Genomic DNA, 19,135 nt, shown 5'->3' on the forward strand with positions numbered 1-19,135 from the left:
AACACTCGTTCCTTCATGGCCATTCAGTAAATAAAAGCCATTCAAAAGGATAAATCCAGGATATACCCATCATCTGCCAACTACCCTCTATGGAAGTTGCAGCCTTCTAAATTAAATGCTTCCTTGACTCTACAGAACACAAGACCACCCAAAAAAGTTCCCAAATATCTATGTTGCCCCAATCTTAAAAATTATTGAAACATACTTAAAGGTAACATATGCCACTCACATTTATTAACAAAATGTATATGTTAGTGAAATAAGAAAATGATACAAGAAAATATGAGAGGTCAAAAAATAAAAATAAGAATCTGATGACAAATGGTACAGAAACTGGCCACTATATATGTAATGATGTGGAAAATTTAACAAAATAAGTCAACACAGTGAATTCTCTGCAAATGGATATACTATACAAATAGTCTAGAAATTTTCTTTTCTTCTAAATCCTACAGTGTTCCAGCCACACAGGATTATTTTTCTCTGAACTGCCTAACACCTCCCCTTTGCACCTATTACCCTAAGTTATGCTACCTTCTCTGTCTAGAATTATTATTTGACTCTTTCTTCCACAGGTCAAATTTCTTATTATCATGCACAGCCCTTATATAATATCTTTGTGTGCCTTATTCAATTCCTTAGACAAAAATAATCCCTCCTTTCACTATGTTCCATAATAGTCCGTTCAGATTTTTTATTATTTATAATCTCTTATTATTTTCATATATTGTAGTTATATATTTACTTGACTGTCTAAGTATCACATGGAGATAAACCCTGTATTTTATGCAACTCTGAACTCTTAGCGTCTAGCACAATGCAAAGCAGGTCCATTTTAAGTGCCCAATACATTTATTAATAATCTCCACATTATCCTTTACTACCACTCATTAAGGACTGATGTATTCCAGGGGAGCTCCCCGGCAGTCCAGTGGTTAGGACTTGGCGCTTTCACTGTCATGGTCCACGTTCAATCCCTGGTCAGGGAACGTCCCCACACCCCCCCAAAGAGAAAAAAAAAATTGATGCCTTCCAAAATGCAACAATCCATTTTCCCAATGTTCCTATCATTTCAGAATTACATGTCCCCTATTAACCATACTGAATATTCATGAACAGAATATTATTCTTTTTAAGGTTAATTATACAGACCAACAACCATAAGAATCCAAGAAACATATAAGGAAAAAAATTTGACAGAGAGATACACCATGCTTCTGGAAGGGGAGATTCAATATTCCAAAAAGATCAATTCTTCCCCAAAATCATATTTCACTGTAGCACCAGTAAAATTAAAATTGTATTGTTACTCCTAATGTTCATCTAAAAAAATACATGACAGTATTTGTTCTACCATGTACCAAGATGTATTTAAAGCCATAATAATTTAAAACAGTGTGGTACTAGAATCAGAATAAAAAGACACATCAATGGAACAGAAAAAATGTCAAGAATACCCAAGAATTTAATAATGATTCAAACAGTATTTCAAATCACTGTGCAAAACATAGACTATTCAATAATAGTGTCAAAAGGGTTGACTAAACCACGTGAGTGAGGTCTGAGCCTGAACATGGTTAGGCTGGCTTCTGCATTATGGGATGGCAGCAACAGATTTGTTAATAAGAGAATGATCAAATAAATACATTGAGGATAATGGGAGTCAGGTTTCTCATTGTCTGGCATGAGAGTCATAACACAAAAAGAAAAAAACATTAGAATGAACCCTGTGCTGTTGGATTAGGTTTAGGGAAATTACTAAGAAATTCCTAGGAGTTTATGGTTCGATAAATAAATAGATACAAAGACAGACAGATACAGAAATACATACAGATATGTTTGTATTTAATACATAAATCCATATACTAAATCAGAAGTATCTGTGTGACCTCACCAACTTCAAAATATAAAGAAGACATAGATGTGAATGTGTGTGCATCTCTGCATTTATACACACTGAGAGGGCCTGGAAGTAGCAACATCCTAATAACAATGAGCACACCTAGTGTCCACTTTGGTTTCTAAATACCATTCTCACCTAAAACAAATCAAGGCTCCCTGGAGAAATGTTATTCTAGGGCTAAGACAAGGAATGGTTCAAGATGTGCCTAGAACATACTGTCATGTCAGAAGTAAAGAAGTACTCAAACAATGATAGAACCATGTCAAAAGACACAGGAACCCACATGAAGAGGTCCCACTGGCCAAACGTGAGACAATATGAACATCACAATAAGTGACAGTAATGGGGAATGACCCATTAAAATAAAATATTAACATGTAAGTCAATATTAGTCCATACTAATATAAATAATTGGGGAGTGGAGAAAGCTTTTCCTTAAAATGGTATGCCACCTGATGAATGCAAAAGATAGAATTAGAAAACCACCACTTGCCATCAATCTAATAGATTAATTAAGCAAAGAAACAACAATGAATTATAAAATTAGTGAGTAAAAGGCACAAGGAACAAGATATTTACATAGAAAGTACTTCCCGGGGCTTCCCTGGTGGTGCAGTGGTTGAGAGTCCGCCTGCCGATGCAGGGGACACGGGTTCATCCCTGGTCCGGGAAGATCCCACATGCCACGGAGCGGCTGGGCCCGTGAGCCATGGCCGCTGAGCCTGCGCGTCCGGAGTCTGTGCTCCGCAACGGGAGAGGCCGCAACAGTGAGAGGCCCGTGTACCTCAAAAAAAAAAAAAAAAAAAAAGTACTTCCCCACAAAATGCTTACTGATTATAAAGGGAATAAAGATTAACCTCCCAGTGGAGAAATCTTGTAGACACTGCCTTAACCAAGTGGTCAAGGTAAAATCACCAGTAATGGGAAAAGCTGAAATCATGTACCACCTGACAGGATGCAATGAGAAGAACATAGCATCATTTCTGTGATATTCCTGCCAAAAACACATAATCTGAATTTAATCATGTGGAAACATTATAAAAATCCATTCTACAAATAACTGGCCTATACTCTTCAGAAGTATCAAAGTTATGAGAGTCAGAGAAAGACTGAGTTACTATTCAGGAGACTTAAGAGACAAAAAGCAATCTGTGATCTTTTTGCTATGAAAGGGAAAAAAGAAAACATGAATGAAAATTAGGCAAATAATGATGGGGTCTCTGGATTAGACAGTAATAATGCATAAATGTTAATTTCCTGATTTTGGCTGTATTCTGGTCATGTAGAAGAAAGTCTTTCTTTATAGGAAATACAAACTAAAGCATTCAGAGGTGTCGGTGTTATATGATAAATTACTCTCAGATGGTTTAGGAGAGGAAGAAGTCTTTGTACTATTAATGCAACCTTAATTTAAGTTTGAAATTATTTCAAAACTGAAAGGAAAAAAACAAGTATTTTTAGAAATGAATTTTGAAAGTACTAAAAAAATAGTTAGACATTAGTGTAGAGAAATATTTTCTTTGCATGGCAACAAAGGCAGAAACAATAAAGAGTAGTTGTGTAAATTACATAAAAATTTTAAACTTCAAACTAGAATAAATTAACCTGCTAGAATACCGACAACAATAAAAACCATCAAGACATAATGAAAATTAAAAAGAAAATGTTAAGTTATGGGCAAAAGCATTCACAGCAAGTATATAAGAATAAAGAATAACATCTCCAATATAAAAAACATTTTATAAGAAAAAATTAAAACATTACAATATTAAATTGAATGAAGAGCTATTCAAGATCAATTAACGAACATGAATAACCTTTTTTAAAAACTTTAAAATATTTAACCTTACCAATATTCAAAGAAAATCATTCAAACACTGTACTATTTTTCACTAAAAAGAATAGCAAAGACTGTTTTAATGGTAATATACAGTGCATTTAACAGGATATAAGATTATGTGCAATCTCACAAATAACTAGTGTGATTATTAAATGAGAAACTGCATTCTAGAACAACTTCAAACAATATATTTACTGAAGCTTCCAAAATGTTCATACTCTTTTACACAGAGATTCGGCTGGTATGTACATGCCAAACACCAAGTGAGGCTCTTCAACAAGAAGGCATTCCTAAGACGTTCCTAATAAATTATATTTTATAGAAACTAATAATACTTTGTATTAGATGCTAAATATCCACTAGAAATAATGGCAAAATATAATTTATTAACACAAAATGATGTTCAGGGTTATTAAGTTTCAAAAACAGAACAGTATAAGCACTATGATCCAAACTTTTTACAGTTATATAGTATATGTAAAAATGCACACAAAAAAGATTTTAGATGATTTCTGTCTCGCATTTTCCTATTTTTTTCTCCATATTTTCCATTTTTTTAAAATAAATACTAACGATCTACGTTACAAAATGTTTAGTATTTTGAAACCTTAGAACTGGCTGCAGTGACACTTTCTTCACCAATGGAATAAATCAACAGGTACCTTCAGTTAAAAATGGTTAACACTATTATATTTAAAGACACAGTAGCTAATAAAAAAAAAAATCATCCAATAATATGCAAAAGAGAATGAAACAATAATATAAATGTACTAAATTAAGAGAAAGACAGGAAAAAAGTGAACATTAACTAAGGTTTTTAAAAAGGCAACAATAAAAATCCTATCTCGGGGGAACAAAATAATGTGGAGAGGAGAGATGAGCAAATAATATTCTGTGATAGGATTATTTTTAAGACAGGATGTGTAGCATCATAATGAATATTATACCAAATAATGATTAATTCAAATTTAATAGATCCTCAATGTCTGAAAGAACATAAAAGTAATTCTTAAAGAACAAATCTAAGGACTTCCCTGGTGGTCCAATGGGTAAGACTCTGTGCTCCCAATGCAGGGGGCTCGGGTTCGATCCCTGGTCGGGGAACTAGGGATACATGCATGCTGCAACTAAGAGTTCACATGCCACAACAAAGAAGTCTGCATGCCGCAACTAAGAAGTCCACATGCCACAACTAGAAGATTCCGCATGCTGCAACTAAAGATCCTGCATGCTGCAACGAAGATTCCCAAGTGCCACAACTAAGACCTGGTGCAGCCAAAATAATAAATAAATAAATTTAAAAAAAAAAAAAAAAGAACAAATCTATATGGATTAAAATGTTAGAAGCTTAAATACTTAGGTTAATATAAAAGGTAATATAGTTTTGTTTGTGTGTGTTTGTTTTGTACTCCTGTGACCTCAGTGACATATTTTAATACTTGTAGTTTACCACAGTAATTACACTTTTTCCAAATCAATGGAGGCATTTAAAATTTTTAATGAAGGGCTGTAATAAAATAAAATTTAAAAATTCCTTTACACTTCCCAGTTTTAAAACAAAAAACTCATATTCAAACATCAATAAAATAATATCTACTATACCTTATTATAACGATCATGTGGCACAGACTGTAAAACAATTGGTTCCATTGTAGAAACATTGGCAAACTGTACCTCTGGAATATACAGGGCACAAACCACATGAGCCCAACCTAAAAATAAATAAACAAAAATAATGTCATTTTTCCATTTTTCAATAAAGCTTTTTCAAAGATAAATTAAATTATTAACTTTATGAACAGATCCCTTAAATGTCCATTTTAGGAAATGCACAACAAAAACATTAACAAATTATCACTACTGACTTATCGTCAAACCACTACTGATAAGACTCTTAGTCGTTTCTCCAGTTAATACACACAGTAACACAAATAAAGGGAAACTTTTTTTTTTTTTTTTGGCTGTGCCACAAGGCTTGCTGGATGGATCTCAGTTCCCTGACCAGGGACTGAACCCGGGCCACAGCAGTGAAAGCCCAGAATCCTAACCACTGGGCCACCAGGGAACTCCCCACGGGAATTTTTTTTTGGCTGTGTTGGGCCTTCGTTTCTGTGTGAGGGCTTTCTCTAGTTGCAGCGAGCGGGGGCCACTCTTCATCACGGTGCCCAGGCACTCACTGTCGTGGCCTCTCTTGTTGCGGAGCACAAGCTCCAGATGCGCAGGCTCAGTAGTTGTAGCTCACGGGCCTAGTTGCTCCACAGCATGTGGGATCTTCCCAGACCAGGGCTCGAACCCGTGTCCCCTGCATTGGCAGGCAGATCCTCAACCACTGCGCCACCAGGGAAGCCCCCCAAGGGAAATTTTTAATTCAGAGGCTGGCACTGACACTTTTCATAAGAGTAAACTGAATAATTCAGATCAATAATTCCTCTGGGAACCACTATAAAAGTATGAAGTTTTGGGACTTCCCTGGTGGTGCAGTGGTTAAGAATCCACCTGCCAATGCAGGGGACATGGGTTCAAGCCCTGGTCCGGGCGGATCCCATATGCCGCGGAGCAACTAAGCCCATGTGCCACAACTACTGAGCCTGTGCTCTAGAGCCCACAAGCCACAACTACTGAGCCCGTGTGCCACAACTACTGAAGCCCAGTGCATAGAGCCCATGCTCTGCAACAAGAGAAGCCACCGCAATGAGAAACTGACACACCACAACAAAAAGTAGCCCCTGCTGGCCACAACTAGAGAAAGCCTGCTCACAGCAACAAAGACCCAACGCAGCCAAAAAATAATTAATTAATTAATTAATTAATTTTAAAAGTATGAAGTTTTATAGCTGAAAACCTATAAAAAAATTTTAATACTTTAAATCTTAAATGTCAGTATTAAATTTTTAACTGTTATACAACTGTACAACATTGTTCTACTATTTTAATATTTCACTTAAAATATATTAACAATTTATCAATTTAAATATTAATAATAAATGCTGTTTCTTTTAATTTTCAAAATGTGACTAACGGTTTCAAAGAGCTGATGTCATAGTAAGGAATTACTGGGGCCAAAACTTGGAAAGGATGGAAGTCAAGGGAGTTAAGTACAACTTTTGACCACTTTGCCGCCCAGGGGACATTTGCCTATTTCAAAGAAAGCAGCTGAGAGGGTGGAAGGTACTTCTGACAAACTCAGAAGACTGAAAGTACAGGGATCTACGTCCATAGACAACTAAGGGAAAAGAAGAACACTAGTAAATCCCTTCCCTCTTTCAGCTGAAACACTGAGGGGCTGCAAGCCAGGAATGACAATAAACTAAAAGTACATAGGCCCGCCCAGAGACTGCAGCTGGGCTTTGATCATCTCAAACTCTGAAATTTGACTCACATAACCCTAAATTACAAGTGCCCCCAGACACCAGACAGAAGCTAATATACATCCTCTTTAGAGGAAAACAATGTCATTTTGGCTACAAATAATTTCTAATACTAGTTCATTACCATTTTCGGCACAATGAAAAATACTAAACACATGAGAGTCAAGACAACATGAATAAAAACCAGCAGAAACATGAAAATCAAAACGTATTTGTATTTTGGAGTTTCAGATACAGACGTTTATAAAAAGTATGCTTATTATGTTCAAGTACACACAACGTAAAATTTAAAATTTCTTCAAAGAACTGAAAACTCTAAATCAAAAATTATAGAAGTAAAAACAAAAATTATAAAATCAATAAATGGGATTAACAATGGCTTAGACATAGCCGAAAACAGAGTAAGAACAACAACAAAATAGGTCAGAAGAAAATATTCAGAACATTAGCACAGAAGTATGAAAAATACAAAAAGACAGGAAACAAAAACAACATGATGGGCAGGCCTAACACACATGTAATTAGAGTCCCAGAGAAATATGAGAGGAAAAAAACTGGTACAAAAGCAATATTTAAAATGATAATAACTGGGACGTCCCTGGTGGTCCAGTGGTAAAGAATCCGCCTTACAGTTCAGGGGACACGGGTTCGATTCCTGGTCAGGGAACTAAGATCCCACATGCCGCGGGGCAACTAAGCACATGCGCCACACTACTGAGTTCACACGCCTCAACTAGAAAGCCCGTGTGCCGCAAACTACAGAGCCCACATGCTCTGGAGCCCGTGCATCACAACTACAGAGCTCACATGCCCTGAAGCCTGTGTGCCACAACTAGAGAGAAGCCCGCGCACCACAACAAAGAGCCCAAGCAATGCCACGAAAGATCCTGCATGCCTCAACAAAGATTCTGCATGCCTCAATGAAGATACCACGTGCTGCAACTAAGACCCAACGCAGCCATAAATAAATACATAAATAGATATAGATAGATAAATAAATAATAAATCTTTTTAAAAATGATAATAACTAAAAACTTTCTAAAACAGAAGAAAGATGGCAAGTCATAGACTGAAGAACCACAATAAATCCCAGGCTAAATAAATATAAATCCACACATAGGCACATTAATAAAACTACAGAAAACCAAAAAGAGAAATAAAAATCTTAATATAACCCAAAGGCAAGTTATCACTAAAAGAACTGGATAAATAACAAAGCCAAAAAATATCTCTAAACGAATTTCCATTAAAGGGAATACCAAACAATTTTCCTTAGGCAGAAAACAATGACCCAAGAAGTAAGCTCCAAGATGAAGGGGGAAATGAAGCATGATAAACATGCAGGTACTTCTGATAGATTATTGGCTGATAAAACAATCATAATACCTCCTTTCACTTAAAATACATATGACTGGGCTTCCCTGGTGGCGCAGTGGTTGAGGGTCCACCTGCCAATGCAGGGGACACGAGTTCGTGCCCCGGTTCGGGAAGATCCCACATGCCGCGGAGCGGCTGGGCCCGTGAGCCATGGCCGCTGAGCCTGTGCGTCCGGAGTCTGTGCTCCACAACGGGAGAGGCCACAACAGTGAGTGAGAGGCCCGCGTACCGCAAAAAAAAAAAAAAAAAGGGGGGGGGGGCAGGAAAGTGGGGAGTTCCCTTGCGGTCCAGTGGTTAGGACTCAAGTGCTCTCACTGCCGTGGGACCAAGTTCAATCCTTGGTCAGGGAACTAGCATCCCGCAATCCACACAGCACAGCCCCCCCCCCCAAAAAAAGGCAGGAAAGCTTTCGGAATTTTTACTTTCCCTTGACCCACGGATTCAGCAGAGGTCTTGAAGATAGCATCTTGTATTCCCAGTGAAGAACCCCAGCTTCTGGTTTCAGAAGGAGGAGAGCAGACTTTATTTGCAAAGAATTGTGTTTCTCTATTTTAAAGTGTCTGTTGGCTACTGAAGAACTGACACAACATGCTTATTCTTTTGACAAGCTCAGAACTCACTCAGGGCAAAAAGGTGGCGGGTATTCCTCAAACCACTGTAAGGCAGACAAAATACCCACAGGTCCCTGGGGCAAAAGATCATGGCTCAAGCAAATAACCTAGTGCCAAGAGCCTAAGAGGAAAAGCTGGGGACAAAGTTTCTCTTGGAAATTGGGGCACTGAAAGGTGTCTGTTGATTCTAGGGAATTTAGACAGCACCACATGCCCAGGGCAGGATGCATATTCCTAAAAGACCTGATGAGACACAAAACTTTCATCTCTGGTCTATCTCCTGGTACAGGGCAAGCAGGAAGTGAAGGCTAAGTAAGGGAGAGTGGTAAGAAGACTGGCTAGCCAGTGAAGGAAGGGTCCTAGCACAGAGCCAATCTGCAAAGACTGGAAGAAGTGTTGCTTTTTTCCTTTTTTTTTTTTCTTTTTGATTCTCCCTCTCTCTCGCTATTTCGGCACTTGGTATTCAAGCAAATCTCTGTCAAAAGACTAGTTGAACACAAACTACAGAAACAGACTTTAGAGATCGAAGTGACAAAGAATGTACACTTTTAAAAAAATTGCATAGAAGACCACTAAAAAGGCAAATAACTGCAGCATACACCAAGCAACAAAATTAAACAGTAAGTAAAGAACCCACTTTCCAGAGTTACCATATCATAATATTCAGTACATCCAGTTTTCAAGAGAGTTACAAAGCATGCAAAGAAAAAGAAAGTACAGCCCATTCACAGGAGAACTGAAGAGAATCTGTCTCTGTAGAAGCACAGACATTTAGTGGACTTTAAATCAACTGTCTTAGATCCGCTCAAAGATAAAGGAGAGCAAGGTCAAGGAACTAAAGGAAACCAGTACAATGATGTCTCAACAGAGAATCAACAGTCATTTCAAAAAGGAACCAAACAGAAACACTGACATTGAAAATTATAATAACCAGAATGAAAACTACACTAGAGGGTCTCAACAACAGATCTGAGTCGGTAAAGAAAAAAACTCAGTGTACTTAAAGGTAGACCAATTGAAATTACCCAGTTTTAGGAGCATTTAAAAAGGGGAACAGAGGAGATCCCACGGAACCTGTAGGACACAATCCTGCCTACTAACATACAAACAACGGGAATTCCAGAAGAAAAGGAAAAAGAGGAATGTAGAAAATATCTGAAGAAATATTGGCCAAACACTTCCCAATTAGACAATTACGTGAATCTACACATTCAAGAGGCTCAAGGAACCAAGAAGAAACACAAAGACATTTGCACTGAGATAAAATAATAATCACTGCTAAAAGCCAAGAAAAAGAGAATCTTTAAAAGATTAACAGAAAAGCAACTTGTCACATACAAAGAATCCTCAGTAAGATTAAACAACAAATTTCTCATCGAATTCAACAGGGGCCATTAGGGTGTGTACAATGACATTTTTAAATTTCTGAAAGAAAAAAACCTGTCACCCAAGAATTCTAAATCAAGAAAAGCTATCCTTCAAATGTGGAAAAAGACAGACATTCCCAACGAAACAGAAGGTGAGAGAATCTGTTGCTAAGAGACCTGCCCTACAAGAAATTGGAAAGGGGGTCCTTCTGGCTAAACGAAAGAACACTAGACAGTAACTAAAAGCTGTACCAAAACAAAAAAAAAATTTTTAACGCCAGTAAAAGTTAAATATAGGTAAAAATTAAAGCCAGCATTATGATAGTTTTGATTTATAACTCCTCTTTATATTTCCTACATGGTTTAAAAGACAAATGCATGAAAAAAATAACTATATGTCTATGTTAATGGGCACATGATATGTATAACAACACACATTTTGAGAAAACAATAGAAAGGTGGGGGAATGTGAGCAGAATTTTTTGTATGCTACTGAAGCTAAGGTGGTATCAATTCAAACAAAGTGGGACTTCCCTGGTGGCACAGTGGTTAAGAATCCAGCTGCCAATGCAGAGGACACGGGTTCAATCCCTGATCCGGGAAGATTCCGCGTGTCACGGAGCAACTAAGCCCGTGCGCCACAACTACTGAGACCGTGCTCTAGAGCCCACAACCCACAACTAGTGAGCCCACACACCACAACTATTGAAGCCTGCGTGCCCTAGAGCCTACGCATCACAACTACTGAAGTCCACAAGCCTAGAGCCCGTGCTCCGCAACAAGAGAAGCCACCACAATGAGAAGCCCGTGCACTGCAACGAAGAGTAGCCCCCGGGCTTCCCTGGTGGCGCAGTGGTTGAGAGTCCGCCTGCCGATGCAGGGGACATGGGTTCGTGACCCGGTCCAGGAGGATCCCACATGCCGCGGAGCGGCTGGGCCCGTGAGCCATGGCCGCTGAGCCTGCGCGTCCGGAGCCTGTGCTCCGCAACGGAAAAGGCCACAGCGGTGAGAGGCCCGCGTACCGCAAAAAGAAAAGAAAAGAAAAAAAGAGTAGCCCCCACTCGCCACAACTAGAGAAAGCCCAACGCACAGCAACGAAGACCCAACGCAGCCAAAAATAAATTTTTTTAAAAAATTCAAAGTTATCACAAATTTAGGATGTTAATTGTAATCCTCATGGAAACCAGCAAGGAAATGAAGTTGGCCCTTGAAAAACACAGGTTTGAACTGTGCAGGGCCACTTACACACAATTTGTCCATAGTAAATACTACAGTACTACACAATCCAGAGTTTGTTGAATCCGTGGATATGGAACCTTGGATATGGAGGAATCAAATATATATGGAGGGCCAACTATACATTATACTTGGATTTTTGACTACACAGTGGGTCAGTGCCCCTATCTCCCATGTTGTTCAAAGGTCAACTGTGCCTTAAAAATATACACAAAAGAAAAGGAAGGCAGGGGACTTCCCTGGTGGTCCAGTGGTAAAGAATCCACCTTGCAATGCAGGGGACATGGGTTCAATCCCTGGTCAGGGAACTAAGATCCCACATACTGTGGGGCAACTAAGCCCACGCGCCACAGCTACTGACCTTGCACGTCTCAACTTACAGCCCACGTGCCACAAACTACAGAGCCCACGTGCTCTGGAACCTGCACAACACAACGACAGAGCCCACACGCCCTGGAGCCTGCGAGCCCCAACTAGAGAAGAGAAAACCCGCATGCCACAACTAGAGAGAAGCCCGCGCACCACAACGAAGAGCCCTCACGCCGCAACGAAAGATCCCATGTGCCTCAACAAAGATCCCACGTGCTACAACTAAGACCCAACACAGCCTAAAATAAATAAATAATAAATCTTTAAAAAAAAAAAAAAAGAAAAGAAAAGAAAAGAAAAGTAAAGGAAGGCAGGACTTCCCTGGTGGTCCAGTGGTTAAAACTCCACACTTCCACTTCAGGGGCACGGGTTCAATCCCTGGTCAGGGAACTAAGATCCCACATGCCACGGGGGGAGAAAGAAAAAAAAAAAAAAGAAAGAAAAGCAATGAAAAAAAAAAGGAAAGGAAAAAAAAAAAAAGGAAGGCAATCAAAAGGGCACAAAGCCAAAAAACTCAATTTAAGAAAAAAGGCAGTATTGGAGAAATAGAAAAACAAAGGGGGGCATAAAATGTACAGGAAAAATAGTAAAATGGCACAAATTATCAGTAACTACTTTAAATGGAAACGGGTTAAACTATCCAGTCAAAAACAAAAGAGAGAGATTGGCTAAGTGAATTAAGAATACGCTCCACAGGCATCCCTGGTGGCGCAGTGATTGAGAGTCCGCCTGCTGATGCAGGGGACACGGGTTCGTGCCCCGGTCCGGGAAGATCCCACATGCCACGGGGTGGCTAGGGCCGTGAGCCATGGCCGCTGAGCCTGCGTGTCCGGAGCCTGTGCTCTGCAACAGGAAAGGCCACAGCAGTGAGAGGCCCACGTACCGCAAAAAAAAAAAAAAAAAAAAAAGAATACGCTCCAACTATACAGGCATACCTCATTTTACTGCTCTTCACACTTGTTGCATTTTTTATAAATAGAAGGTTTGTGGCAATTCTGCATCAAGCAACTCTACTGGCACCATTTTTCCAACACTTGCTTGCTTCATGTCTCTTTGTCATATTTTTTTAATTCTCGCAGTATCTCAGCTTTTTCATTATTATAATATTTGTCATAGTATCCATGATCAGTGATGTTTGACATTACTATTTAATTGTTTTGGGGTGCCACACCCATGCACGACAGCAAATTTAATTCAACAAATGTTGTATGTTCTGACTGTTCCATTGACCAGTTGTTCCCCTCTCTCTCCCTCTCCTCAGACCTCCCTATTCCGAGACACAACAATACTGAAATTGTGTTCAATTCAAGTAGTGTTTAAGCGAAAGGAAGAATTGCACATCTCTCACTTTAAATCAAAAGCTAAAAATGATTAAGCTCAGTGAGGAAGGCATGTCAAAAGCCAAGGGAGGGCTCCCCTGGTAGCGCAGTGCTTGAGAGTCCGCCTGCCAATGCAGGGGACACGGGTTCATGCCCCGGTCCGGGAAGATCCCACATGCCGCGGAGCGGCTGGGCCCGTGAGCCATGGCTGCTGAGCCTGTGCGTCCGGAGCCTGTGCTCCGCAATGGGAGAGGCCACAACAGTGAGAGGCCCGCGTACCGCAAAAAAAAAAAAAGCCAAGGGAGGATGAAAGCTAGGCCTCTTGCACCAAAGAGCCAGCTATGTTGTGAATGCAAAGGAAAAGTTCCTAAAGAAAATTAAAAGTGACACTACTGTGAACACACAAATGATAAGAAAGCAAAACACCCTTATTGTTGATATGGAGAAAGTTTCAGGAGTCTGGATAGAAGATCAAGCCAGCCACAACAAAGCCAAATGCAGAGCAAGGCCTTAACTCTCTTCAATTCTACGAAGACTGAGAGAGATGAGGAAGCTGCAGAAGAAATGGAGGAAGCTAGCACAGGTTGTTTCATGAGGTTTAAGGAATGAAGCTGCCTCCGTAACATCAAAGCGCAACGTGAAGCAGCAAGTGCTGATACAGAAGCTACAGCAAGTTATCCAGAAGAGCTAGCGAAGATAATTAATGAAGGTTGCTACACTAAACAACAGATTTTCAATGTAGATGAAACAGCCTTCAATTGGAAGATGACATCTAGGAGTTTCCCAGCTAGAGAAGCCAATGCCTGGCTTCAACGTTTCAAAGGCCCTGACAACACCCCCGACTATCTTACTAGGGGCTAATGCAGCTGGTGACTTGAAGTTGAAGCCAATGCTCATTTAGTAGTTCAAAACTCCTAGAATCCTTAAGAATGATGCTAAATCTACTCTGTCTATGCTCTAAAAATGGAACAACAAATCCTGGACGACAGTACATCTGTTTACAATGTGGTTTACTGAATATTTTAAGCCCACAGTTGAGATCTACTGCTCAGAAAAAAGATTCCTTCCAATATGATACTGCTCAATGACAATGTACCTCATCACCCAAGAACACTAATGGAGATGTACAATGAGTTTTATGTCGCTTTCAGGCCTGCTAACATATTTTCCATTCTGTCGCCTATGGATCAAAGAATAATTTCAACTTTAAAGTTTTAAAAATTAACAAATACATTTTGTAAGGTTAGAGGGAGGAGTCAAGATGACGGTGTGGAAAGACGCAGAGCGCGCATCTCCCCAAAACTGGGGCACCTGCCAGACACCAGTGGGGGACCCTGATGCCCAAGGAGATGGGAAGAACCCCCAAGAAAACCGGTAGGATGTGGGGGTACTGAGGGAGGAGGAGACGTGGAGGCCAGACAGGACTGGCACCCCTGAGAGGGGGAGAGGTATCCATGCCTGGAGGGACCCTCAGGGGCTCGGATCAGTGGGCAGCGGGCCCAGCATTTCCCCTGCCCAATTAGCCAGGGATGTTTGCCTATCTCAGGCTAGGCCGGGTCCTATGCCCTCAAAGGTCCCCACAGGGCTGGGCTGGTCCTGGGGGCATAGGAGGGAGGCTGGGAAGATGTGGAGAGGCAGGCGCGAGGGGCCCTCCATGACTGTAGGAGCAGGAGAGGAGGGCATCTGCCCCATCCACTCGAACCCAGAAAGCCTTGTGGGCTCCCAGGTGTGGTCCCGCACCCTCTGAGACCAGAGGCATGAGGCATGCCTGAGCCCCTTCTGCTCTGTTGAGCCTAAGCCGCCACCACCCCCACCCCGACACACACACACCCCGGGCCCTTTCCACGCCTGTGGGTACTAAGCATAGGCCCCGCCCATCGCCCAAACCTCACCCCTGCTTAGGCCCTGCCCTCCACAGCCAAAGCCTTTTCCATCTTTTCTTACTTTTTTTTTTCCTCCTCCTCATTTTTACTATTGTGTTTCTCTTTTACCTTTCGGTTGTTCTTTCACCTATATCTTTATTTTTGTATTTTTTTAACATAGGTGATAGTTCCGTAGTCTAATTTTATTTTTTACTTTTTTATTGTTATCCTTTTTTTTTCCCCCGCCCCACCAGCACGACTTGCGGGATCTGATTTCTCAGCAGAAACTCTACAAGCCAGAAGGCAGTGGCATGATATACTTAAAGTGATGAAAGGGAAGAACCTACAACCAAGATTACTCTACCCAGCAAGGATCTCATTCAGATTCGATGGAGAAATCAAAAGCTTTACAGACAAGCAAAAGCTAAGAGAATTCAACACCACCAAATCAGCTCTACAACAAACGCTAAAGAAACTTCTCTAAGTGGGAAACACAAGAAAAGAAAAGGACCTACAAAAACAGACCCAAGACAATTAAGAAAATGGTCATAGGAACATACATATCAATAATTACCTTAAACGTGAATGGATTAAATGCTCCAACCAAAAGACACAGGCTTGCTGAATGGATACAAAAACAAGACCCATCTATATGCTGTCTACAAGAGACCCACTTCAGACCTAGAGACACATACAGATTGAAAATGTGGGGATGGAAAAAGATATTCCATGCAAATGGAAATCAAAAGAAAGCTGGAGTAGCAATACTCATATCAGATAAAATAGACTTTAAAATAAAGAATGTTACAAGAGACAAGGAAGGACACTACATAATGATCAATCCAAGAAGAAGATATAACAATTATAAATCTATATGCACCCAACATAGGACCACCGCAATACATAAGGCAACTGCTAACAGCTATAAAAGAGGAAATCGACAGTAACACTATAACAGTGGGAGACTTTAACACCTCACTTACACCAATGGACAGATCCAAACAGAAAATCAATAAGGAAACACAAGCTTTAAATGACACAATAGACCAGATAGATTTAATTGATATTTAAAGGACATTCCATCCAGAAACAGCAGATTACACTTTCTTCTCAAGTGTGCACGGAACATTCTCCAGGATAGATCACATCTTGGGTCACCAATCAAGCCTCAGTAAATTTAACAAAACTGAAATCATATCAAGCATCTTTTCTGACCACAACGCTATCAGATTAGAAATCAATTACAGGGGAAAAAACGTAAAAACACAACCACATGGAAGCTAAACAATACGTTACTAAATAACCAATCGATCACTGAAGAAATAAAAGAGGAAATCAAAAAATACCTAGAGACAAATGACAATGAAAACACGACGATCCAAAACATATGGGATGCAGCAAAAGAAGTTCTAAGAGGGAATTTTATAGCAATAAAATCCTACCTCAACAAACAAGAAAAATCTCAAATAAACAACCTAACCTTACACCTAGAGAAAGAAGAACAGACAAAACCCAAAGTTAGTAGAAAGAAAGAAATCATAAAGATCTGAGCAAAAATAAATGAAACAAAAACAAAGAAAACAATAGCAAGATCAATAAAACTAAAAGCTGGTTCTTTGAGAAAATAAACAAAATTGATAAACCATTAGCCAGACTCATCAAGAAAAAGAGGGAGAGGACTCAAATCAATAAAATTAGAAATGAAAAAGGAGAAGTTACAACACACACCGCAGAAATACAAAGCATCCTAAGAGACTACTACAAGCAACTCTATGCCAATAAAATGGACAACCTGGAAGAAACGGACAAATTCTTAGAAAGGTGTAACCTCCCAAGACTGAAACGGGAAGAAATAGAAAATATGAACAGACCAATCACAAGTAATGAAACTGAAACTGTGATTAAAAATCTTCCAACAAACAAAAGTCCAGGACCCGATGGCTTCACAGGTGAATTCTATCAAACATTTAGAGAAGAGCTAACACGCCTCCTTCTCAAACTCTTCCAAAAACCTGCAGAGGAAGGAACACTCCCAAACTCATTCTATGAGGCCACCATCACCCTGATACCAAAACCAGACAAAGATACTACAAAAAAAAGAAAATTACAGACCAATATCACTGATGAATATAGATGCAAAAATCCTCAACGAAATACTAGCAAACAGAATCTAACAACACATTAAAAGGATCATACACCATGATCAAGTGGGATTTATCCCAGGGATACAAGGATTCTTCAATATATGCAAATCAATCAATGTGATACACCATATTAGCTAATTGAAGAAAAAAAACCATATGATCTTCTCAATAGATGCAGAAAAAGCTTTTGACAAAATTCAACACCCATTTATGATAAAAACTCTCCAGAAAGTGGGCATAGAGGGAACCTACCTCAACATACTAAAGGCCATATACGACAAACCCACAGCAAACATCATTCTCAATGGTGAAAAACTGAAAGCATTTGCTCTAAGATCAGGAATGACACAAGGATGCCCACTGTCACCACTATTATTCAACATAGTTTTGGAAGTCCTAGCCATGGCAATCAGAGAAGAAAAAGAAATAAAAGGAATACAAATTGGAAAAGAAGAAGTAAAACTGTCACTGTTTGCAGATGACATGATACTCTACATAGAGAATCCAAAAGATGCCACCAGAAAACTACTAGAGCTAATCAATGAATTTGGTAAGTTGCAGGATACAAAATTAATGTACAGAAATCTCCTGCATTCCTATACACTAATGATGAAAAATCTGAAAGAGAAATTAAGGAAACACTCCCATTTACCATTCCAACAAAAGAATAAAATACCTAGGAATAAACCTACCTAGGGAGACAAAAGACCTGTATGCAGAAAACTATAAGACACTGATGAAAGAAATTAAAGATGATACCAACAGATGGAGAGATATACCATGTTCTTGGATAGGAAGAATCAATATTGTGAAAATGACTACACTACCCAAAGGAACCTATGGATTCAATGCAATCCCTATCCAATTACCAATGGCATTTTTTACGGAACAAGAACAAAAATCTCAAAATTTGTATGGAGACACAAAAGACCCCAAATAGCCAAAGCAGTCTTGAGGGAAAAAAATGGAGCTGGAGGAATCAGACTCCCTGACTTCAGACTACACTACAAAGCTACAGTTATCAAGACAATATGGTACTGACACAAAAACAAAAACACAGAACAATGGAACAAGATAGAAAGCCCAGAGATAAACCCACACACCTATGGTCAACTAATCTATGACAAAGGAGGCAAAGATATACAATGGAGAAAAGACCTTCTCTTCAGTAAGTGGTGCTGGGAAAACTAGACAGCTACATTTAAAAGAATGAAATTAGAACACTCCCTAACACCATACACAAAAATAAACTCAAAATGGATTAGAGACCTAAATGTAAGACCAGACACTATAAAACTCTTAGAGGAAAACATAGGAAGAACACTCTTTGACATAAATCACAGCAAGATCTTTTTTGACCCACCTCCTAGAGTAATGGAAATAAAAACAAAAATAAAAAAATGGGACCTAATGAAATTTAAAAGCTTTTGCACAGCAAAGGAAGCCATAAACAAGGCGAAAAGACAACCCTCAGAATGGGAGAAAATACCTGCAAATGAATCAACAGACGAAGGAGTAATCTCCAAAATATATAAACAGCTCATGCAGCTCAATATTAAAGAAACAAACAACCCAATCCAAAAATGGGCAGAAGACCTAAATAGACACTTCTCCAAACAAGATATACAGATGGCCAAGAAGCACATGAAAAGCTGCTCAATATCACTAATTATTAGAGAAATGCAAATCAAAACTACAATGAGGTATCACCTCACACCAATTAGAATAGGCATCATCAG

General features: G+C 39.4%; 1 protein-coding gene across 13 annotated transcripts in view; it reads right to left on the reverse strand.

Moving 5' to 3' along the window:
• The window catches only part of MLLT10 (MLLT10 histone lysine methyltransferase DOT1L cofactor), a 248,902-nt gene that overhangs the window by 150,681 nt on the left and 79,086 nt on the right, over positions 1 to 19,135 (reverse strand). For all 13 annotated transcript variants that reach the window (XR_014293707.1, XM_082617236.1, XM_082617235.1 and 10 more), the window contains one exon: positions 5,346 to 5,455. Coding sequence is in view for 12 of the 13 variants with exons in the window: in XM_082617235.1 (XP_082473361.1) it covers positions 5,346 to 5,455 (110 nt within the window). In the remaining variant the exon portion in view is untranslated. The remainder of the gene's footprint in view (positions 1 to 5,345; positions 5,456 to 19,135) is intronic.

This window comes from Mesoplodon mirus, assembly GCF_964341445.2.
Source record: "Mesoplodon mirus genome assembly, chromosome: 4".
NCBI lineage: Eukaryota > Metazoa > Chordata > Mammalia > Artiodactyla > Ziphiidae > Mesoplodon > Mesoplodon mirus.